This window comes from Delphinus delphis, chromosome 6 (assembly GCF_949987515.2).
Source record: "Delphinus delphis chromosome 6, mDelDel1.2, whole genome shotgun sequence".
Taxonomy (NCBI): Eukaryota; Metazoa; Chordata; class Mammalia; order Artiodactyla; family Delphinidae; genus Delphinus; species Delphinus delphis.
The window spans coordinates 99,100,397-99,123,405 of NC_082688.1; the positions used below are offsets into that span (position 1 = coordinate 99,100,397).

The window sequence follows — 23,009 nt, forward strand, 5'->3', positions numbered from 1 at the left end:
GAGAAAGCCCACGCGCAGTAACCAAGACCCAACACAGCCAAAAATAAATAAATTAAATAATAAGTAAATTAAAAAAAAAAAAAACAGGAAACCCAGTACAAAGCACCCCAATTCATCCATGTGTAAAACAGATCCCTGGAGAAAAGAATAAATAAAGGAAATACATCAGAAGACTAATAGTGGTTGGATTGGAGGTGAGTGGAGGTGGGTCTACAGGTTTCTTTTTCTTATTTTCTAACTGTTCTGAAAGTATATTAAATTTATAATAAAAAATTTATTTCATAAAAAAACATTCCCTGAACCACTGCAGGAACAACTGTAACACGACTTGGAGGATGTTGTGGTGAGATGTACAAGGGCGGGGGAGTGGGTGGAGTCACACTAGAGGGTCCCGGGCGGCGGGGGGGGGGGGGGGGGGGGGGGTGCTGTCAGCTGTCTCAGGTGACCGGCCAGCGGGCATGGGGCTGGCCATGGGCACCGAGGGCAGAAGGCTGGGCAGGGGCTCTACCCGGCCAGACTCCCGGAGCTCCAGGTCAGGTCAGACAGGAGAGATGGGGTAGCCTGGAGTTCGTGGGGAGAGCGAGGGGTCCAGAATCTCTGGTGCCACACAGGGAGATGGCCTTGCTGCTGTGGCCCAGACCTCTGCCTTGCCCGCTGTCGCTGTCAGGAGTATCCTCAAGGGCAGCCCCCTTGGAAGGCTCCACCTGCTTCTCTGCGGGAGGGAGGGACCCTGCCCCCCACCCTAAGAAGAACAGGCAGGGGTGTTTGAGGTCCCCGTCTCCACAGCCTCAGCCCCCTCCCACCCTGCTCCATTTCCATGTGTCCCCTCCCTCCCCAGTCCCTGTGGCCTGCAGGAGCAGGGCCAACCACACGGCAGCATTCACAAAACAACAGCCTTTAATGGAAATCAAGAAGGAAGGAGGCGAGAGGAGGGTGCAGGGATGGGGCTTCGCCCATATCAACCCCTCCAGCCAAGCCTGGGTAGTGGCCTGATACCGCCCCCTCCCCACACTTCACAGCTCTCTGGCAAGAGGGCAGGATGTCGGTGGCCCTTGTCCAGCACGCCTGCAGTGCAAAGGGCCACCCGGGAGCCCAGGAGGATGTGGGGGGGTATAAGCAGAGCTCGGGCACAGGTGAGACAGCAGGAGATGAAGCAGCAGCAGCAGCAGGTGTTGCTTAAGCCAGGATGATTTCCGAGGACCCCAAGGAAGGGCTCTTCGTCTCCTGGGTTGGCGGGCAGGGGTTGGAGGGAGACGGTCACCCCCAGGGTGAGTCTGGTGCCATGGAGAGGAGCTGGGGCCGGAGCAAGCGCCAGCCTGCAAAGGGCAGGTGCGAGCTTCAGTGGCACTGTGCTTGTCGGCCTTAGGGCCCAGGGCAGGCGCAGGGAACGGGGTGCCCTGCTTGTGTCCAGAGTGCTGCTTGCAGGATTGAGCGGAAGTCCCCGTTCTCTGCTGAAGCTGGGCCTGGGCTAAGCACTGGTCTGCCTGCTCCCAACCCCTAACCCCAGACACCTGGGATCCCCCTATTTAGCCTCTTGCAATGTTCCCACAGCCAACTTCACTGCTTGGAACACAGCCCAGTCCATCTAGGAGAAAAGGAGACGACAAGGAGTTTACAGTCATGCCCCGGGCTCTCCCTGCCGAGAACACCCTCCCTGGGCGCAGCTGTGCTGTGGGGGGAATTGGGCAGCACACTCAGGCTCCCGGCCAGTGTCACACTCACCTGGGCATAAAGCAGGCGGCAGTCAGGGGGCAGGCTGGGCCCCTGGTGGCAGAGCTGAGCAGAGAGGGCAGAGGTCTCGGGGGACAGGAAGTGCTGCGTGACACTCACTGTGCTGACCAGCCCCTGCACCTGTGCCAGGGAGGGGGCGGGCAGGAGGGTCAGTGGGGACCCAGGATGACGCACCCTGCCCCACTTGTTCCTGAAGTCTGCTTCCCCAAATGACCCCCACCCAGCTCTCAGAGAGCAGAGGCCCTGGATGCAGCACTAGCCACCCCCAAAGGGCGTGGCCCAAACCAGGCCAAGGGGATGCCAGAGACGGCACAAGCAGAGTGGGCACCCAAAGCCCAGTTGGCTTGCTGACTTCAAGACCACTAGGCTTCTCTTCCCTGCAGCGGAGGCGTGACTTCCTGCTCTGCCTAGCTCCAGAGGGGAACTGAGACGGACGAGGGTGTTCTCAGAGGGACTGAGAACACGCTGGGGAATGCTTCCGATATTCTGAGCTCTCCGCAGGGCCCCCGCCTGCACGCGCCGGGGAAGCACCTGGTGGGGAGCCCCCGCGGGCACCAGCACGGCCTCTCCGGGGGCCTGCAGCAGAGTCCAGCAGCTCACACCCCACTCCTCCCGCAGGCGCCGCCGCAGCCCTGCGTCCAGGTAGCAGCTGCCCGGGGTGCCAGGCTCCAAGTTTCCAGCCCCGGCCGGGCACACCTCAAAGAAAAGGAGGAATGAGCAAGGCGGGAGGCTAGGGCGGGGCTGCAGGAAGATGGGGCATGGGCTGCCCAAAGGCCAGAGGCACAGGAAAGAGCTGCAGGGGTCAAGTCTTGAAGGGCAGGGGGAGGACGTAGGGGTGGGAGAGAAAGGAGCAGGATGGTGAAGGGCTGGGGTCACTCAGGCTGGCAGAATAGAGATTTGGCTGGAAGGAGCTGAGAGGAAAGGATTAAGGGCTCTGAGGCTGGGGGTCTAAATCCCCTCTTTTCCCAGGGCTAGATGCCTTGAGTAGCCTCTGTGGCCCTGGCCCTGGGCCTTCTGCTCCCTCCTTCAAAGGTACCCCTTTCTCCAAAACCCAGGAAGACGTCCTGCATAACCTCAACTCAGAAACTGTCTACACCGGGAGCTCTTAATTGTGGAGTCCTGTGAAGATCCTGAACTGTGTGCTAAACTGTGGGTGAGCAGGTAGCTGTATGTCCCTGGGGAGACAATCCAAAGCATTCGTCAGATTCTTCTGTGATCCCAGATCCACGGAAGTTCTGACTCCCCAGTGGATGGACCGACCGGCTTGCCTGTCCAGGCTGAGGCCCCCACAGCTTTGGGGGCCTTCACCAGTCCAACCAGAGCGGGGAGCTCCTTGGGTAGATGGGACCTCGTGGAGGCCAGGGCCCAAGGAACACCTGCAGAGGTGAACCCAGCATCGTGCTTCAGCTGCCCATCAGCTCCATCCAGCCCTTCAGCTAGAACTTCAGCCATTACTCCTGGGCTTAGGGCTCAGGCCTCCAAGACCAGGCCATGGGAAGAGGGGAGGCTGGTGAGTCAGGCTGGACCCTAGGGTAACCCCAGGCAGGTGCCAAGGAAGTCCAGCCTGGAACTAGAGCAGTGTTTCCCAGGCCACCCAGTGAGAACATGCCCCTCAGACCTTCCCGGTGAATTATACCGGGCTTGGCTATGCGGGACTGCCCACAGCCAGCCACACCCAGCTCAGACAAGGCCATCTATGTATGAAGGCGTGCTGCTGTCTGCTCCCCTCTGCGTGTTCCAGCACCTGTGTGAGTCCATCCGTGTGTGTGCATCTCCTGTGGGCAGGAGGGTGGCAGTGGACAGCCACGTTGACACCTGCACGTCCGTGTGTGTACATGTGCCTGAGCAGGGGTGACACTTGGTGGGCGTCCTTTCCCCAGGACAGTCAGGGCTCAGCTGGACTTTGGAACCACGGGGCCTTGCCCACCTCCTGCTCACCCCCTCCTCTTCTCCTGCCCTGCCCCCTCTCCTGGCCCCATGTCTCTCTCCACCTACCACACTGCCCCCCCTTAGCCCTTCCTTGCTAGCACCTCAAAGGGCACCTCCTCATAAGGTGCAGATTTCCGAGAGGGGAGCAGTGGGACGGATTCTCAGGTGAGCTTCCTGTTGCCCTTCGGCCAGCCCCACCTAGAGCCTGCAGCGGGGAGGCTGCCTGCCCCCAGGGGGAGCACAGTGTAGCGACCCGGGCTGGGAACAGCCACAAGCTTGGGTCCCAGCTTTACCACTCAGCCTCAGTGTTCTCACCTGCAAAATGGGAAAGCAGCAGTACCTACCACACGGGGTGGTTGTGACAATTAACAGAGATAATGTACCCAAGGCCCTGAGCACAGTGCGCAGCCTGTGGCATCTCTTGCTTCATTTCATCACTAGGTCCCCCACTTTCTGTGTGCCCCACCGCACACCTCTTAGGAGGGCCTAGTCTGCCTTCTCTGCACCAGTGGAGTCCAGCTCACCTGAGGCAAGGGAGCGAGCACACGGGGCACACACACAGAGGGAGAGCTTCTGGGGCTGGAAGGGGAAGGGGAGAGCTCCCGGCTCCCTCCTCACCATCTGGAGGAAGCGGCGGATGCGCTGGGCATCCTGTGCCCGGAACACGTGCCACACGGTGCTGACCTGGCTGCCCGGAGACCAGAGCCCCTCCCCGTCCAGGGCTGAGAGGAAATCTGGGGGAGAAAGACAGCTCAGGAGGGCCCAGGGCCAGCAGAGACAGCACCTCGCATCTGCAGCCTGCGCCAACCCTTGCTTCCGGCCAAGGACGCACCTTTCTGTGTCCGGTGCCAGGCAGGCAGTGGGGCTTCAGCACGTACCAGGACACTGACCAGGTCGGTCACCTCCACACAGAGGTTCTTGGTCCCCAGGTGCCCACACTGTGGGCTCACACCTGTATGGAGGTAGAGAAAAGACACTTGGGAATGGGCCCCAGGACCTCGGCACTGACGCACGTGTTCTCGGAGATGACAGGAAGTGGGTAGGGACTGGGCAGGAATGGAGTGGACACTCACCATAGGCCGCCCACAGCTGGGGCTCCAGTGGTCGCAGGACAGAGCCCCAAGGGAGGTAGGAGGCCAGGTTGAGTTTCCCATGGCGCGCACAGTACTCTGGGAGTGGCAGGCTGGCAGCCAGGCTCTCCACCCTGTGTGTATGGGGGGCGGTGTCATGCCCAGCAGGCTCAATCCAGGCACCGGAGACCCCGTCGAAGCCCCCAAAGCTAGAGTAGCTTCCCAAGGCAAGCACAGAGCACTGAGCATCACAGGGCCGAGGAGGAGAGGCAGGGAGGCCCGGCCAGCCAGCCCTATGGTACCACACACCTGCTGGTGTCCTCGTCCCCCAGAGCTCTGTGCAGCAGGAAGACTGAGCCTTCATCTGACTTTGGGCGAACTAGGGGAAGAGACAGAAAGGCCATTGGCCCAGGGAGGAACCTCCTTGGCCCAGAGGCCCTCCTCCCGTGGCAGCAACAGAGTCCAGTTTCTGCTCTGAGCTCTGCTTCCAGCTGCCCCCAGGGTCACTCTGGGACTTCGATGCCCCCCCAGCATCATAGGGGCTCCCAGCTCCTCTACCCCACATCAGGGATACTCACTCTCAGGCCGGGAGAATCCCTCCCAGAACATTGTGCTGCCCAGGCTTGCGGGCTGGGGAGGTCTGAGGGGGGTCAGTTCCTGCACCTGGCCTCCAAGCGCCCCTAGGGCTTCTGTCCCCCACAGGTGGCCTTGCAATGTCCCCTGAATCCCTGACACCAACACGGGCTGTAGTGGGGAAAGAAAGGGGGACACGGGCAGAATGGATGGGGTACCCAACATGGCCAGGCCGGGGCATGTTGTAGGGGCACCAGAACGGCGTGGGGACAGGCCCTGTTTTTCCCTCCGAGTGACGGACCAGGTCTGCCTGGGCCTTGGGATCAAGGCCCTGAGGGTAGGTGCGGCTGTGAGAGCTGGGAAACTCACCTGGCCCTGCCTCCAGTGCTCCTGGAAGAGGTGGAAGCCTCGCGGAGGCCTGGGCTCCTGCAGCCACAGCAAAGCCCCGGGGGGAGGCAGCCGGGACCGCACCGGTGAGAGGGGCAGGCCCGGCCCGGCCCGCAGCCCCGGCCCCAGGGCTCTCTCCTGAATCTTCCGTTCCACTACCTGCGCGATGATGCTGTCCAGGATGTTGGTGATGCGGTCGTCCTGCGGGGAGGGAGGGGCGGAGAGGCAGGCGTGCTCAGGACCTGCCTGACCCTGCAGGGAAGGCCAGCCCAGTTTTGGCCCCAGGCCCCCAGCCCTCCCTTCGGGCCCTCGCTCACGCTGGGCAGGGCCGGAGTGACAGGAGCGAAGGCCATGTGTATCCGTTCGTGCCCCAAGCAGAGTTTGACAGCAGTGGAGGCCAGTAGTTCACAGAGAGAGGGACAAGGCAGGGGCCCTTGGCCAGCACGGTCCTCTGCCGGGGTCTCTCTGGAGTCTGGGGTCTCTGTGAGGAAGGAGAGCGGTGAGGGTCTTCACCTTTCTCTCGAGGCTCCATTGCCCATGTGCTCTTCCCTCCTCTCCCGGCGGAGTCTGCTCTGTCCTCACTGGCACTGCCCATCTCAACTCTGGTCTGGATGCACTTGCCTCCCACCAGCCTTCCTGCCAGCGTGTCTAGGACCTCTCCAAGGAGGGGCTCAGAACAGGGGTCTGGCTGGAGACGGGTTAGGAGGCTTGTCCTAGATTTTATTTAGATTTATTTTCTTTGGAATGACTTGAGAAGAGAGATGGTGACGGGGGGGCTGGGGGGATGGCTAAAGCCATTCCAATCTCTCCTGGGGATTCCAGCCTGGCTCAGCCTCCCCCGCACAGTCTGAGCAAGGCGCAGGGGGCTGCTCACCCTCTTTAATGTCCTTGGTCCTGTTGGTATCCCTGTTGCAGGAAGGTTGTGGAGTTGGGGGAGTTTTCTCCGTCGGCTCCTTCTGTTAAACCCAGCCGCCACCCACCCCCATCCAACCAGAGATTTAAAAATGGCAAATGCATCTCAGTCCAATTCAACCCACAGGTATTAACAGTAGACTCAATGTTAAGTCCTAAAGTCGTGTTTACAAGGAGTGAAATGTCATACGATACAACGTTAGGTGGAAAAAAGTTGCCCGTGGACTTATGCATACAGCACGATCTAAAGTATACTCAAAAGAGGCTGGAATAAATATACAGGCGAATGACTGGAAAGAAATTGTCAAAATGGTAACGGTGGTATTGTAAGCCACTGCTGTTTTCTTCCTTATCCTTGTCTGTATTTTCCAAATTTTCCACAGTGGGAATGTGTACGGTGCCTGGCACACAAAAGGCATTTGATAAACCCTCTCTTGAATAAATGACTTTTATAATAAAAACATGAACTTCATAAAAACTCTGTGAAACGCACACTGAGCACCTGCTCCGTGTCAGGTGTGGGGAATGCTGAGAAGGTGGGCCGACACTCCACCTGTAGGAGCCTGCGCCTGGGGAGTGGAAAGACGGGACTCCAGCAGCTCTAGCAAGATGCTGGAACGAGCACAGAGAGGGTGGGACCTCCAGGCAGACAGAGAGTGCGGACTGCTGCTGGGCGGGGTGGGGGGAGGTGGGGCGGAGGCTAGAGCTCTCATGGATCCTCATCCCCAGGGGAAGAAGAGAAGAAGCCTGATTTCACCCAGCTTCCATGTACCTCTTCGTTCCCCTCGAAAGAGAAGGACCAAACCCTGCCAAAGTTAGGAATTTGCAAACACACCGCCTAACCCTGGGGCGCACCAGCCAGTGCCCTGTCCCGTGCCCTGCTTCTTACCTGCTGGCCCCCATCCCCAGGGGTCCACATCCGGGCATCAGCTTGGCAGGGGCAGTGCCCCCGGATGTCAAACTTGACCCAGACCTGGTGCATTGCAGTGCTCAATTCCGCCATAGCTGTGAGGGGGAGAGGGGAGATGGAATTTGCCAGTGACTGCAGACAGGGGGCCACTTCCATGCTGCTCGGCCTCATCAACCAGGAGAGCATGGGATCGGGCTGAGAGACATCCAAACAGGAAGCTGGTCTCCCCCAGGACCTGCCCTCTGTACGCCCCACCCCTCCAAGAGGGCTCACCCTGGCTGGAGACAAACTGGGTGAGCATCAGGGAACAGGCACTGTGCCCAGCCTCCTGGGTACACTTCTCCATGGACTGTTCCTGAGAGCCTGTTGGGGGTAGGAAAGGAGAAGCTGCAGGTCAGGAAATCAAGATAAACCCAGGTTAAGGTCAGGGAAGAAGAGCAAGGGCATGATATCAAAATCGGGGACCTTGAGAATCTACAAAACATGGGCTTTCTGGGAAACCTGAGTTCCCTAGTGACATAGGATCCTTTGCTTGCAGAACGCAGAGCCGTTAATATGCTGAGTGCGTTGCAAGATGCAAGACGATCATGTAGAATATGGTATTCCGAAAGGTTTCTGACCCTGGCGCTCTTTTTGGCCATGTCTATTGGAACACTGGGAAATTTCAAGTGTTGAGGTGGCGGAATTGAGCCAAGGGAGAGAAAGCTGAGAACCTTGAAGAGAGCAGGACTTGGAATCAGAAGACCTGCCTTTAAATCCTGGGCCCAGCACTTACGAGCTGTGTGACCTTGCACAAGTCACTTAACTTCTCTGAGTTTTTCTCACCTGGAAAACGGAGGCAGTAATACCTACTTCACAGTGTTGTGAGGTTTAAAAAGGTGCAAGCTGAACAAGGTGGGAGATAGAGAGTAGGCACTCGGCTTCTTCTAAGGATATGGGCATGGCCCTCTGATCTGGGGAGAGGAAACGGTCTGCTCTAACGGGCATTGAGCAGTGGTAGCCGAGGCCGCGGAGGGAGACTTTCTCAGGGAGCCACAACCAAGAAATGACCATGAACTATTTTTTTTTTTTTTTTTTTTTGCCATGCCACGTGCGGGATCTTAGTTCCCCAACCAGGTATCAAACCCGTGGCCCCTGCAGTGGAAGTGCAGTCTTAACCACTGGACTGCCACGGAAGTCCCTGGCCACGAACTCTAGAGCAACCCTTCCGAAGCCCCCAGCTCCTTTCCCACCTTCTTTCTCCCTGGTCCTCCAAGCGCCCGCCATGCGACCACAGGCCACACACAGCCGGTGGCTGCAGCAGGGGCATCGCCAGTGGGTGTTGAAGAGTCCATGGTGGCAGCGGCTACAGCAACGTGGAATGCCTGGGTTGTCCTCTGTCCCGGCTGGCCCCTGGCCTGCTGACCACAGGAGAGAACAGGGTCAGAGGGGCCTCAAGTCAGTAGCCCCTTTGAGGACCTCATGTGGGAGGCCTCCAGGAAGGGATGGACACACAGGAACAGTTTCCACTGAGGGGCTGCCCCAGAAGGGAGACAGGCTCCCTTACAGGCACCCTTGAGTGCCCGACAGCCCCTGTAAAGAACCTACTCGCTGCACCGTCCGTCTGCAGCCAACCCTCCCAGGCCAGTGCAGGCTGCACCCCCCTGGCGCCCGCCCCAGGGCTCCCTGAGCCACAGGACTCCCCAAACAGTCCTTCCTCCCCCCAGCCCACAACACAGTGGTGTTTCCTCAGCGGATTCCTCTGTAGCTCAGAAGAGGAAACCTTGGGGGGCTGCTCCTTCCCTCACCCAGAGTTTCAGACCAAGCCCTTGCTGGTAAGTGGGAGGTTGCCAGTGTGCACACGTTCATATACTCCTCAACACACACTCGTCCCATCCAGGGCTGGGTGCTGGGCGGGACCTGGCACTTGCACTCCCAGCACTCACGTCACAAGGGGGGAGATGGGCCCATAAACATGGTAATGCTCGTGGCATCATGGGGTGGGTGCTAGGGTAGGAGTGGGATGGAAGGAGGAGGGTGGGGACAGCTGCACAGACGGCCCTGAGTGATGAGTGACTTTTCATTCACCAGGTGGGAATGGAAGGGAAGCGCGTTCCAGACAGAGGGAGCAAAGGGTGCCGAGGCCGGAGCGGGCAGACAAGCTCAGGTGAGCCTAGAGGGCCGGCAGACCATGATGCCAGAATCGGGGCGGAGGGAGTGGCAGGGTGGACAGGGGCTGGCTGTGAAAGGGGGAGGGGCTGGACTTTCTGGGACAAGAGGGAGCCAGCAGGGGGTTCCATCCAGGGAGTGACAAGACGGCAGGAGGGTCTTGTCGTTCCCCATGGAAGGGATGCAGGAGGGAGAGCCTGGAGCCAGAGGGATCAGCTGATTGCCTCGAGCTCCTCCCATCTCTAACCTCGGCCCCAATCCTACCAGCTTCCCAGGGACCGACCGCCTGCCATCCCGGAAGCCTTCCTTCCCTTGCAAAGCTGCAGGGAGCTCTGCCCGACCCCCGCCTCCCTCCCGGTGCTCTTGCAGACACTTGGCATTCAGTCTCATTTCCCCAGCAAGCCCAAAGCTCTTAGAGGGTTGGGCCAGACCAGGTTTTACAGCTTCCCAACATCCCCCGTCTAGGCCAGAAACTGGAATACAAGTTGACTCAGAGCCTGAGCTGGGAATAAGGGCGCAGTGGGGCAGGAGCTCTCCAGCGCTGCCAGCTGGTTGGTAGACAGTGCTGGGGGAGGGAGGTCCCATGCTCCTTGTGAAAGCACTGACCACAGGACCCGGCCGTCCCGGGGTCCTGAACGCCTGGTGGGGCCTGCTCACCTTCCCGCTGGGCCCAGGCCAAGACCTCCCGCTCCCTCCGCAGCACGCGGCACAGTCGGTCTCCCAGAGCACTTAGCAGGTGCTTGGCGAGGCCCATGCTGAGCCCGGCCTCCTCCGGGCCAGACCCTCCTCCCTCGGAGCTGGCTGCCGAGTCTTCCTCCTGCCGCTGCTCCCCTCCCAGAGGCAATCTGGAGGTAGGGCAGAGGAAGGTGAGCAGGGAGCCCCACTGGGAGGATGCTGGGGGCAGCCAGGGGCAACAGGCTCACCTGGGCACTGGCTGGGAGTGGCAGGCCAGCCCTCCCGCCTCACCAGCTGCCTGGGCACAGCTTTGGCACTGAGTCATGCCTGCCGGGGGAGCCGCGCAAGGTGTCTCCTGCAGCCCCGGGTCCTGGAGGCTGGCCCTGATGTCTTGGGGTCCTGAGGGGACAATGTTGCTGGTCAGGAGGCTGGGCTTCCTGGGTTTCTGTGAACCCCAGGCCCTGCCTTAGCACCCAGCCTGTCCCCACACGGAGCCAGCGCTGCCCCTAGGCCCGGGCCTACGAGGCCTGATTCGGAACGAGAGAACCAGGCAGCCGGAAACTTCAAAAAGGCTGAGCCCTAACATGGAATCATGGGCCAAGTTTGGGGCAGCTGCGGCGCAGGATCCAGTCGGTGTAGACTTGGGTTAGCTCCGCCTCAGCCTCCGTGATACCGTTGGCCGTGTGACAGTGTGAAGAGACAATCCCGACGTGGACGGAGGGCGATGGAAGGTGAGAAGGCCGGAGAGTTTCAACACAGGCCACAGGTGCAGTAACCCAAGAAGTCAGAGGGGCCTACAGCTTCCCAGCCCAGGCAGAGGCCTGGAAGAGCACAGACAGACCCATGCCAGGTACAGGGGTGCAAGACCAGCGAAAGAGTCCTGATCCAGGCCCAGCGGTCTGGGAGGCCAAGAAACCGAGATGACCCCGAAGAACCGAGGCTGGGACCAAGCAGCGCCAGAACCCTCCGTGAAGGGCAGAGCTTGACAGAGGGGTCCAAGACGTGCCCAAGTCCTAACACTGGCAGAGTCCAAACTGAGTCTCCATGATCCAGCTGGCCCAGAGAGTAGTTGTTCGTTCCTCAGGCAGGACAAGGGGTCCTTCAGGAGATGTAATCCCCCCAATGGGGGATTCGTGGCACAAGTAATCACAAAAGTGACTGTTCATTGAGTGCTTGCTAAGTGCCGTTTACGTGAATGATATCGGTTAATCTCTGCAGCACTGTTTACGGGGTAGGTGCTGTCTTTACCCCCATTTTATAGATGGAGAAACTGATGCCCAGAGAGGGGAAGTAACCAGCCCAAGGTCACACAGCACCAATCAGCAAAGTCAGGAGCCAGGGGTTCTGACTCCGGAGTCCACACTCTGAGTCCTGTCATTATACTGTCACCAGAACGCCATGGCTCGGGAGTAGGCACACGAAAATAGAAGCCACATGCCGGACGGGTCTGGCCTGTACATGCTAAGGACTCCCAGAGAGCTATCCCGTCCAGGTGGGCAGCTGGACAGCGGGGTGTGATCCACTCATAAAAGACTTCATGCAAAGCCCCAGTCCCGGCTGCACCCTCCCAAGTAGGGCCCCCTGCAGGCCCTCCCCTGTGCCCTTACCTCTGTGGTCATCACGCTGTTCTGCCTCTGCCTTGTTCCCAAATGATGAGTCCAGCAGCTCCTGCCAACCTCTGGCCCCCTGCCCCGCACTGCCCGGGAAGGGGCCGGACGGGCGCTTAGCAGCTGGGCTGCCCACTGCTCCCTGGACCTCGGGGCTGCTCGCCCTCTTGAGGGCGCGCAGCTGGGCCGCTGGGCTTTCCTCCTCCCCAGAGCAGCTGTCTGGGCACCCAAACTGCTCAGAGTGTCGTGTGAGCCACGTCTTCTTCAGCTTGGTGTGATGGCTGGGCGGGCAGGCCCTGGGACCAGGGGCCTTGTTTACTTCCTCGCTGGACTCACTCGGCCCACTGGTGCCCCCCTCCAGGTCCTCCTGGTACTTCCCACAAGGGCCAACACCTCCATCTCTAGCTGGTGGGTGAAGTGAGCAACGGTCCACCTGCGTGGTAGGAGGCCCAGGAGAGGGGCACCTTGATGTGGCCGACGGCCCCAGCTGGTACCCAAAGCTCCCGCCTCCCGGTACAGCCCAGACAGTGCCATGAACCAGGCCTGGGGAACAAGTGGGCCACGGGGTCGGGGGAACAGTGTCTGGATGCCCCAGGACACGGGGGCAAAGATCCTGATGCCTGCCGACTCCTGTCTCTCCATCTCTCTGGTGAAGTGAAGGGCGTTCCACCTCCCCAGTTCTCTGGAGATGCCCCCCAGGCGCTGAGCCCAACAACCCGGGTTCCACAGTTGCCAGTGGCTCCTTGGCCAGCCTGAGAATGCTGGGATCCTTGCGGTAAAAACCCTAAAGAGAGGAGAAGGGATTAAGCTCGTGCTGACTTTGCTTCCTAGTGCTTAAAAGGATGGGCAGAACTGACAACCAGCAGGTGTGAGCCTGTGTGGCTTTAAGGGTTGTGCAAATACTGAAGAACATACTGGTTAATAGGCACTGGTCCCCTAACTGCCTCCGCTGCAGCCCTGGCTACCCCAGATCCTTCCCCAGGATTTCTCAGGCCTCCCCATAACCCAGCAACTAAAGGCTTAATGCCTGGCACAGTCAGAGGTCCTCCAGGATCTGTTCAGATTGTGTGATGCCCTGTACCACACTGGATTTAAAATATTTTACATCTCATCCCTGAGGTGACCCTGGGGGTCCCTTGTGGGTGAGGTACCAGAGGTACAGGCCATGGGGCCACCTGCCCGTCCCACTCCCAGATACAGGGCCTTGTCTGCCCCTCCCCCCAGGACAAGACCACACATTCTGAGGCCCCAGTTCCCAGGGCCTTGTTCTGGGTGGACAATGCATGAGTCAATTCCTGAAATGGCCCAAAGGCAGGTGAGGCCTAATGAAATGGGTTTGCTCAGAAGAGGAATTGCTTGGGGTTGACTATGTCTGAGCTGACAGGCTCCTCCTCTGCCTGGGTACCACCTTATCTTTTCATCCGAATGGAAGGGCAGAGTGGTTTGGCCCCGGCAGGGTTGCTCAGGGGCCACTGAGCCCCGCTGCATGGCCCCCAGGTACCCTCTCTGCTCCAACACTCACCTTGCTGCCTAATCCGAAGGCAGAGGGCACTTTGGGCTGGACTCCGGAGCACCCCCAGGGGTGCGGGGTCAGGGGCCAGTCACATGGACGCTCTGCGGGCAGGCTGGACACTAGGTAGGGTGGCAGGCAGCTGGGCACCCAGAAGGGAGCTTGCTCAAGGATCTTGGTCTCCAGAAGAAAGGGGCAGTGAAAGGGTCGGAAGGCCACAGGGTCACTCTTGGGAGGGCCACCGTTATGCTCAGGAATCAGTGGGCCGTAGCAAGGCGGGCACGCTGACCCACGGAACGCCAGCGGATGGGTAAGCATAGCCTCCTTCCAGCCCAGCGCCCCCTTGCTGCCTGACCAGCTAGCCTTCCTCTCCCCGTTCCGGGAACCTTTGCCCTCCACCAATGGGAGCGTGTCCTTGGGGATCTGGGGGAAGCCAGGGGGGAGCCAGGAGTCTGGGGTGCTCAGGACACCCCTCCAGAAGGGAGCAGGCTCTCCCAGGCACAGTGCTGCAGGGCTCAGGCCATCTTGCGGTGGGGTATCCGGCTCTGGTCCCACGATGCCATTCTCAGAGGCTGTCTTCTCCCAGGCTGGGCTGTCCTTCAGGAAGCTGGGCGTACTCTCCATCACTCTCCTGCCCTCATGGGGCTCTCCCAGAGGGAGTCCCTGGAGCATAACCACCGAGGCGTGAGCTGCTTAGACACATGCCTCAAGCACCCTACCGCCTGGTACAGAGTGGGCACCGCCCTGGCAGCACCAAGGCACCCCAAACCAGTAAGACAAGTGCCAACCTACAGCTGGGCTCCACGTTGCCTGCTACAGGAGACTCGAACGACCCGCCTGAGTGGGATGTTCCAGTGTGGGAGGTCATCCCTTCCCCTGAATGCCTGGAACTTGACAGCCCACCTGGGCCAGAGCCCCTCAGCAGAGACTGCTGATTCTAGGATGGCATGTCCTGGCCTCGTCGAGCCTGGAACTGGTCATGAGCCATGCGGAAGGACAGAGGGCAAGAACCCAAAAGAAGAGCTCCGTGGAAGGCACTGCACTGGGAGACGAGAAGCTTGGATCCTGGCCCTGATCCAGTGACCTGCTGTGTGACCTTGGGCAAGTCACGTCACTCCTCTGGTGCCCTTGTGTAAAATAGGGCTGGGAAATGGGCAGTCTCAGAAGCCTCTTCCCTGCGCTGCAGTCTGTGGTTCTGGGGGTGCTGCTTCCCCACCCCCAGCCCTCAGCCCCACCTAGGCTTGTTTGGGTGGGAAGTGCAGACAGGGTAGGCTGGAGTCACGGGGGAGAGCAGGGCGGCTGGCTGGAATCTCTCCCTACACCTGGGCAGCCCCGAGTCTGCCTCTTCCAGGTGCTGTACAGTTTCTTGGCTTCTGAGGCAGAGCCCAGGACAACTGCTGGGGGCTGGGATCTCCACCACTGCCCCCAAGGGAAGGAGTGAGCCGGCACAGGGGAGGGGAGTTAGATCTAGGCCTCAGCCGGGATGGGTCAAGATGCCCCAGTCCAGCCGACAGTGCTAGGGCGGCCGGTGGACGCTGGTAACTGCAGCCTGGCCGAGGGGAGGGAAGGAGGCGGGGAAAGCGGGCTGGGGCCCAGAGAGAGGCAAAGGAGGGAAAATTGAACGTGCGTGCAAAGGAGCAGGATGACAGGTGGCACCAGAGCCCCGGCGCTCTCCCAGCACGGCCACGTCTGCCCACTGGGGGAAGCTCCAGGAAGGAGGGGAGGGAGCCCAGAGAGCCGTGACACAGGGCGCTCGGGTTTTCTGGGGCCACCGCTCCGACGCGATCCAGCCCCGTCGGGCATCCTAACTTTCAGAGGTGTGGCCAAGCCCAGAGGAGCAAGGGGAGCTCATTCCCTGCGTGCGGCGCGGGCTCGGCTCAGAAATGCCCTGCTATGGGCGTCCCCAGAAGGCGAGCGCCCGGCGCCCCTCTCGGCCCTTACCTGGGCTTCACGCGCCGGGCGCGGCGCGGGCGGCGGCGGTCTTTGTGGCCGACGCCGGGTGCCCTCTCCCCATGGGCTGGTTCCGGGGCCTCCCGGCCGGCGGGCGAGAACTCGTTCGTTCTCCCGCTCTCTGCTCAGCGCGCTGGCTCTCTCTTTCCCCCGGGGCGGCGGGGGCGCTCTAGGGCCGCAGGTTGGAGGGGTCGGGCTCCGGGATCTGCAGGATGCGGCACACGGCGCGGATCGGCCGCACCAGCTTCTGGGCCGAGGCCGTGGGTTGCGCCATGGGACGCCGAGACTCCGTGCTGCGCTGCGGGGAGGGCCGGGCCGGGGCTAGGGAGCGGGTGCCCCCGGAGGGAGAGAGGGAGCCGGGCCGGGGGGAACGCGCGCCCCGGGTCGGAGATGGCGGAGTGGGGGGAAAGGCCGAGGGGCCGGGGGAGGGGGTCGTGCCTGGAAGGGAGGCCGATCCCGTGACCCGGGAGAGAGGCACCAGCTACGGCGCAGCACGGCGCGGCGCGGCTAATGGAGGGAGTGCCCAGCGGAGAGCGCAGCAGCACCTCTGATCGCCATCGCCAGACGCGCAACTGAGAGTGGGGAAGCTGCTCCGCCGGTTTCCTCCTCCAGCACCCTGCGGGGAAACAGGAGCCCGAGATTCGGCGGCCCCGCCTGGGCCTGCCCCCTCCCGGGCCCCGGGGGCTTCCGCCAACGCCCCGGCGATGCCACCGGCTGCGCACGGGGAGAATGAGCCCTTTGTTCCCCCCTCCCCCCCGCGGCACCCGGGCGCCTGCCGAGAGAGGCTCCCCCGGGGCAGCGTGCCAGCTTCCCAGCCGCCCCACCCTCCCGTGGGCCCGGCCCCGGAGCCTGGCAGGCGGGCAGCACCCCCACTATAGGTGCCAAGCCCGGGAACTGGAGCAAAGGGCGGGAGGGGCCGGACCAGGCCACGATGGGGCGGGGTGCCCCCAGGGGTGCCAGGGCAGGGCTGCTGGGAGGGGTCAGTGCCAGAGCTGGCAGGGGCAGTCGAGTTCTCACGGGTCAATGATGGGCGCTGTGACCCACGCCAGCCACCCCGTGCTTTCTGGACCACTGGCTCTTGATCCTCTCCAGCTCTGGCACGCGGGCACACACGCTGGCCCAGGTCTGCCCTGCCCGGTTCCTCATCTGGCCAAGCTGCTCTTCACCGTTCCAGACGCAAGCCCCCTCCCAGGGCACAGTGTCCTAGAAGGGTCTAGGCTCTAGTCTGTTCCTGGTCTAAGGGCCCCAGTTTCACCAATCGTCCAGAGAGGAAGTGGGACCAGATGCGCTCCACCACCTGCTCCAGCCCCGTGTCCTGGGGGTCTGCGCCATCCCGTGCTCCTAGTGTTTCCAGGCCCGCCCTGGAGAGGAGCCCATGGGAGTGGCTCCTGGGAGGGAGCAGAGAGGAGGAGAGGAAATGGGAAAGCAGGGCACCCTCCACCCGAGGAAGCATCCTGGCCCTTCTGCGAGGGTGGTTCCAGAGCACAGACACAGACAGATTCAGACACACACAGACAGATTCAGACACACACAGAAACCCACACGCCCAATGGGCGCTTCCCTTCCCCTCAGGCACCCACGTCCCACCCCGTGACTCCCCTGCCTCCCTGTGGAAGCCATCCTTGGCCTGCCTTCACCCAGCCCGGGACAGAGAGCACCACCCACCCACCCCCATTCCATCGAAGGGATGAGGTTTTGGACGCCTCTAGCCTTGTCCCAGGTCACACCACCATCCCTGGAGCAGGAAGCCATGAGGGTGGCGCCCTTCCAGGGACTGGAGGGGCGGCCGGGATCCTTTCACCGGTTGAGGAGAAGAGGAGGGGTGCTGAGGAGAGGAGGCCTGAAGGGGTCGGCACCAGGCAAGACTTAGGTCATGTTGGCACAGATTCTCCTGGCCCCTTCACCTTCCCCCAGAGGCCGGTTCTGTGACAGGGCAGGCTGGTAGGGGTTGTTTACATGACTGAGTTATTAACACTCCCTTCCTCCTCCAGCTCCCCGAGGGGTGACCTGGACCTGAGTGTGCCAGGGGAAGTGATCCTGGAGGGTCTAACCCAGACTGCAGGCCCCAAGCCCCAAGCCCCAGCCTTCCGCTCCCAGGCTGGCTCCAGGATGTGGATGGAGGGCTGGGGTGTGCCTGTAGTCCCCCATCTGTGTCCTCTGGCAGCCAAAACTTGTGGGAGATTCCAGGGGGAGATTCCTGCGGCTTGAGGCCTAGAAGAGGCTGGGCAGGGCAGGGTGGGAGCCTGGGCTGTCCAGGCCCCGAGGGGATGGGGACAGCCCCAGGGGAGTGGGACAGACACCTCCCCCCACCCCCTTTGCCCAGTCTTTCTAGTTGAGATCACTGTCTCTGGACTAGACCAGGATTCTCAGGACAGGCTCCTAAAATGCCCAGGGGGTCGTGGGGGGATTGGGGTGGCGGGGGAAGGAACCCCTTTCCACCCTCGCCCAGCTCCCCATCCTGCTCTACAGCCCATGCCACAGGCCCACGGAGCCCTTGGAGCCGGCCGTTCTGTGCCTGAGGACAGAGCAGATCTGAGGAGCCACACAGAGACACAAACAGAAGGAAAGCCACGCAACGTGTGGACACGGTGCCGGATCCGTGGACACAGGCGAGCTGACCAGCACCCCCAGACTCGCGTGGGTCCGCTCCGGCCCCGCAACGACCCCTCAAGAGCACTGACACACACACACGGATACACACGTTCCCGCTGACACGCGCAGCAGCACTCCTGAGCCAGCTGCCCTCACGCTGTCCCCAGAGCCCCTTACCTGGGCAAGCACAAGTGCCCTTCGGGCGGAGCAGCCCCCTGCCCAGGGGAGGGCAGCAGGCGGGGGCGGGGAAAGGAGCCCCGGAGAGTCAGGCCAAGCTGCCACTAATCCGGGCAGGGAGGGGGGGCACCCACACGTCAGAGCGGGGACTGCCGGGTGGAGGGCATCTGAGGACATCCCCTCCCACACACGCGGCCGTCTGGGCACCTAGCCCTACTTCCCCAGCCCCTCCATCCTTCAGACAGCTGAGGCTGGCCTCCCCCCACCCCACCCCCACCCTTGTGGCAACGCCTGGGGCGGGGGCATGGGGGAGGGGGAATACCGGGGAGAATTCTCCCAGGACCTGGGGGGAAGGGCAGAGGCAGGGAAGTGTGGAGATGCTTCTGGAGCCAGGAGGAAGCTCCGTGGCAGATGCCCCCTCCCCTCTCACCCACCCACCCACATCTCTGACCTAGTTCCTCTTCTCAGTCTGCACCTCACCAATGCCCCTTCTCCTTTCACCCAACCTTCCCTCCCCTGCAATCCAGCCACCCTGGTAGAGAAAGCTACCTCATTCCACCCCGGGCTCAGGACCTTCTGCCTAGTAACCCAGCTCTGGCCCCCGGGAATTCCTAAGCAGCGGGCCTCATCCTCCTGCCGGGGCTTCTACGCCTACCCAGCTATAGGGCATCCCAGTCCCTGATGCTGGGCGGGGGACAAGGGGGCGAGAGCCGGAGTGCTCACCTCCTCAACCCCGTAAAGGGTGGGGCAGTGCCAGTCACGACACCCCAACTCAGCCTGGGCCAGGGCTGTGTTGAAACAAGAGGCTAACCACGCTGCTGCCGCCCAGAGCGGCAGCGAAAAATGCAGCAGTGGGGCTAGTGCACCTGGAGGCCAGAGTAGGGAAGGGGGACCGGGACCGGGAGGGGCCGAAGAGGTAGGGAAAGAGAGGAGCCACCAGAAAGGTCCAAGGGACAGCTGGGCTGTGGGGAGGAGGGAGAAGGGAGGGCTGGGAATGAGGGGCCACCTGCTCCTGGGAACTCGGAGGCAATGGGGGCATCCCTCAGAAGCAGGCAAGATGGGTGGGGAGGACAGAGCGAGCGCAAATCAGGCAGGGCTGGTACCTGGGCCAAGCAAAGGTGCGTGCTTCCAAGGGGACTAGCCTAGGCTCTTCATCTCCCTACCAGTGCCCGGCGTGATTCTGCCTGGGAAGACAGTGGGCACGCTGGTGAGTAATAGAAGGTGGGGGGCCGTGGGTAGGCCAGAGGAAGGCCTAACCTTCCCCTAGGAGCCAGGCCAGAGAGGCATGGGCTGGGCCAGTAACCCCATGCAGAGGGAAATGGTGCTGGGCAGATGTGTCAGTGATTCTCAGAGGGACAGGGCAGGCTCTGAGGGAAGCCCAGCCCACACCCAATGCCCCAGTCTCGGGATCACATGTGCTTGTCCAGAACTTGGAATTCTCCTTGCCCCTTCCCTTCTGGCCCCAGGATGTCTTGGAATCCAAACAACTGCAGCAGACATTCGCCAAACGTGTTATAGAGACCTGGGCATATTCAAGGCTCTGTGATGGCCACCAAGGAGATGCAGGGTACAAAGATGAATGTACAAAGTCATCCCCGGCCTCGAGGAGCTTCTGCTCACTTGGTCCATGTTCTTTTACCAGCAAACATTCCCTGAAGCACCTTAGGTGTTAGGCCCTGTGCTGGGCACTGCAGGTAATGATTGGAGTCGGGCATATTAACAAACGTTAACAACGTTTCCAGTCCCAGCCTGGAAAAATCAGGGGAGCATCACAGAGGGGGTGATGCTTAGCTCAGAAATGAGGGAATGAGTACTTCACCACGTACTACAATATTTCACTTGGTCTAAACCACCATTTGCTCCAGGCCAGGATACAAAAGTAAGACACAAATCTATTCATTATGAAGTCACAATGTAGTGGGGAGGGAAATACGATGTGCTCAAGGCAAAAATAGAAGTCCATGCAAGCACAGAGACAGCGTGGTCTAGGTGAGCAATCAACCCCAAGGGCAAAGGTAAGGTTACAGAGGGCTTCCTGGAGGAGGTGATGTCTGAGTGGGGTTCAGAGGGCAAATAGGAATAGGACAGAGTGTTGCAGGGACAGGAGAAGAGCATGGAGACATGAGAGAGTCCAGACTGATGAGGTGGGGAGCAAGTAGCAATTGGGGCCTAGGGGAGTCTGGTTGGTCAGGGAGCGGAGGGGGCGACGGGCACATGAGCACAGCCCACGGCATCGTGCCCCCAGGACAGGGTGAGTGGGCCAGAGGTCAGGAGCCTCAGGATCCTCAGGAGGGGTTGGAGTCAGGGGAGGATTCTTGGAGAAAGCAGATCATGAAGGAAGACCGCGTCGGCCTGGATGGAAGACTCTTGGGAGCACAGGGGATGCACACAGTGCAGCAAAGGCCTGGAGGCCAACGTTGGAATGAAAGTGATGCGTTCTGCGCGTTCTGCAGATAGAAATAGGAGCAGCGGGGCAGCCAGGCTAGCCAGGAGGCTGGGGCTAAGACAGCCATCAGGGACCATCTCTGATTCAGCCCCGGGGCCCAAGTGACCCTGCCTGTCACTGTAAGGCCCCATCCAAGGAATGAGGGCTGGTGAAGCCCAGCTCCCAGGAAAACTCCCTCACCAGCCGGCACCTTCAGGCCTCCCTCAGCTGCTCCCCGCTTTCAGTTTTTATCTCATTTTGTCCATTTATCACACACTCCTCTGTTTTTCTCTCTCGGTTCAGGGGTGTGGATTCTGCCATTCCACCCCCACCAAGGCGACTTCTGGACAGACTTGCATCAGGAGATGGGGCCCTGACCCACAGACAGCACAATCATGGACAAGTTGCTTCACCTCTCCAAGTCTCAGTTCTTCCATCTGTAAAATGGCTATAACCCCGACCTGACAGGCTTGACGGGAGGATTTAAGGAAATCATCTATTTAAAATGCCCAACACGAGGTCAGACAAACAATCAATGTTTCTTTATAAATTTATTTATTTTTGCCTGCGTTGGGTCTTTGTTGCTGCACACGGGCTTTCTCTAGTTGAGACGAGCAGGGGTTACTCTTCACTGCGGTGTGCAAGCTTCTCATTGCAGTGGCTTCTCTTGTTGCAGAGCACGGTCTCTAGGTGCACGGGCTTCAGTAGTTGTGGCTCACGGGCTCTAGAGCGCAGGTTCAGTAGCTGTGGCGCATAGGCTTAGTTGCTCCACAGCATGTGGGATCTTGCTGGACCAGGGCGCGAACCTGTGTCCCCTACATTGGCAGGCGGATTCTCAACCACTGCGCCACCAGGGAAGTCCCCAGAATCAATGTTGGATAACTGCTAGTTTCCTTCTCCTTGCCTCCCAGGCAAGAAACTTTCTCATTTACTCTAGCTCTGCACAGTGGTTAAGTACACTGACTCTGGAGCCAGACTGCCTGGTTTCCAAGCCCAACTCTGCCACTTACTAGCTGTGTGACCTCGGGCAAATTACTTGCCCTCTCGGTGCCTGTTTTCCCATTTGTGAAATGGAGATTATAATCATAGTATGTACCTCATGAGATTGTTGTGAGTATTAAATTAATATATGTCGGGGGCTCAGAGTAGCCCCTGCTGGGGCAGCCACATTCTAGGTGCTAGCTCTCACTTGACTTTGCATCCCCAGTTTCTTGAAACATGCCTGGTACCTGGGAGATGCTCAATAAAGATTTTTGAATGAATAAATGAAGAGATAAATCAACCCCATGATGCAAGGGAACACCAAGATAGGAAGTCATTGAACACCAATCCGTGAGGAGCTAAGCCACCCAGCAGATTAAGTACTTCTCCCAAATAAACTCGGATAATCCCCATACCCAGAGTTAATCCACACTCCTCAGGTCACTCCGGGTGACCACCCCATTTCCCCTCTTCCTACCCGACACTCTCACCCATCTCTTGACTTAATCGAAAGCGGGAAAGAAGAGGAGGCATGTGGGTGGGAGAGGGGAGCAGCCCGGGGACAGTACAGTAAGACCAGCATCCAGGGGCAGGAGAGGGCAGGGCTGGGCACTGGCTGCCCCAGGGATTAGAGTAGGGGATGGAGTGGAGCCAGCAAACAGCCTGGGTCTCAGAACAGAGGAGATTCGTGGATGGGACTGGCTGATGATCAATGACCACGAGCAGCAGGGAGGGCCTTTGGAGGCCGGGCCAGAGTCCTGCATCATCCCTCCAGCCAGCTAGCTGACAGGCCAGCCTCCAAGCCCCGCCCTCCTTGACCTGGAAGCTGGGGGCAGCCCAGACCCTGGCAGCTGCTGCCCTCTCACGGCCACTCCGCAGAGGTGCAAAGCTCCCGTCAACCTAAGTGTTTACGAACTCGATGCACCGGGAGCTGCCTAGAGGCCTGGCAGGCCCTTGGAGGAAATCGGCCTCCCCAGCCCTCATCTTCCGCACAGCTTTAGCTAATCCCCATGAGATTATCGTGCTGCCTGAGGTCCCTCCACACCTTCGCTCCCACTGGTTTCTACTTCCCGTCAAGGCCTGATCCCATCCCCTCCGGATTGCATTCTTAGACTCTGGACTGCCCCCCCGCGCCCCCTCCCCGCCACTCTCCCATCCGTGTTCTCAGAGGTCCCCAAGAGCTTTCCATAATAGTACTTGCCGCATCGCAACAATCTTCGATGGCTACCTGCCCCGAACACTGGGCCCCTCTGGCAGTCTGTCTGGCCTTTTAGCACCAGGCCCAGACTGCCCTGGGGCAGGCTGTTTAATAACACGTGCTGTGAGGACCGGGGCTACAAACCAGAAGAGACAGGGCACTTTGACGCATTTATTTATCAAAACTTCCGCAAACCTGGCCTCATTCACCAACACAAACCAAACAACCAGGACA

At 60.3% G+C, this 23,009-nt stretch overlaps 2 protein-coding genes across 7 annotated transcripts; both read right to left on the bottom strand.

Annotated features, from left to right (window-relative positions):
- Positions 1 to 879: 879 nt before the first annotated feature.
- HR (HR lysine demethylase and nuclear receptor corepressor) lies at positions 880 to 15,532 on the bottom strand. Of its 6 annotated transcripts, none has more exons than XM_060015127.1 (19): positions 15,394 to 15,532; positions 13,465 to 14,115; positions 11,943 to 12,726; positions 10,584 to 10,734; positions 10,318 to 10,505; positions 8,745 to 8,909; positions 7,786 to 7,875; positions 7,492 to 7,607; positions 6,565 to 6,646; positions 6,008 to 6,171; positions 5,673 to 5,891; positions 5,309 to 5,474; positions 5,040 to 5,109; positions 4,734 to 4,864; positions 4,493 to 4,612; positions 4,185 to 4,394; positions 2,263 to 2,427; positions 1,723 to 1,851; positions 880 to 1,585 (listed from the first exon to the last, which is right to left on the bottom strand). In XM_060015127.1, the coding sequence occupies exons 2-18, from the start codon at positions 14,074 to 14,076 to the stop codon at positions 1,745 to 1,747; spliced, it is 3,540 nt and encodes a 1,179-aa protein (XP_059871110.1). In that variant the 5' UTR covers positions 14,077 to 14,115; positions 15,394 to 15,532; the 3' UTR covers positions 880 to 1,585; positions 1,723 to 1,744. The 6 variants fall into 6 exon arrangements, with proteins under 6 accessions (XP_059871110.1, XP_059871106.1, XP_059871112.1 ...); XM_060015123.1 differs by having other exon boundaries at positions 8,745 to 8,912; XM_060015129.1 differs by having other exon boundaries at positions 4,279 to 4,394; positions 15,394 to 15,529.
- A 26-nt stretch (positions 15,533 to 15,558) lies between these two features.
- On the bottom strand, positions 15,559 to 16,065 carry HRURF (HR upstream open reading frame). The gene has a single exon (XM_060015131.1). It carries the CDS (start codon positions 15,674 to 15,676, stop codon positions 15,572 to 15,574), a length of 105 nt encoding a protein of 34 aa, XP_059871114.1. The 5' UTR covers positions 15,677 to 16,065; the 3' UTR covers positions 15,559 to 15,571.
- Positions 16,066 to 23,009: the final 6,944 nt, after the last annotated feature.

Bases quoted from the DNA above. Each gene is read 5' to 3' on its own strand.
- HRURF (XM_060015131.1), bottom strand. From the start codon at position 15,676: ATGGCGCAACCCACGGCCTCGGCCCAGAAGCTGGTGCGGCCGATCCGC.
- HR (XM_060015123.1), bottom strand. From the start codon at position 14,076: ATGGAGAGTACGCCCAGCTTCCTGAAGGACAGCCCAGCCTGGGAGAAG. The intron at 4,865-5,039 runs GTGTGTGGTACC...CCATACACACAG, and splicing joins GGGGACGAGGACACCAGCAG to GGTGGAGAGCCTGGCTGCCA. The intron at 2,428-4,184 runs GTGAGCTGGACT...CTTTTCTTTGAG, and splicing joins TGCTCGCTCCCTTGCCTCAG to GTGTGCCCGGCCGGGGCTGG.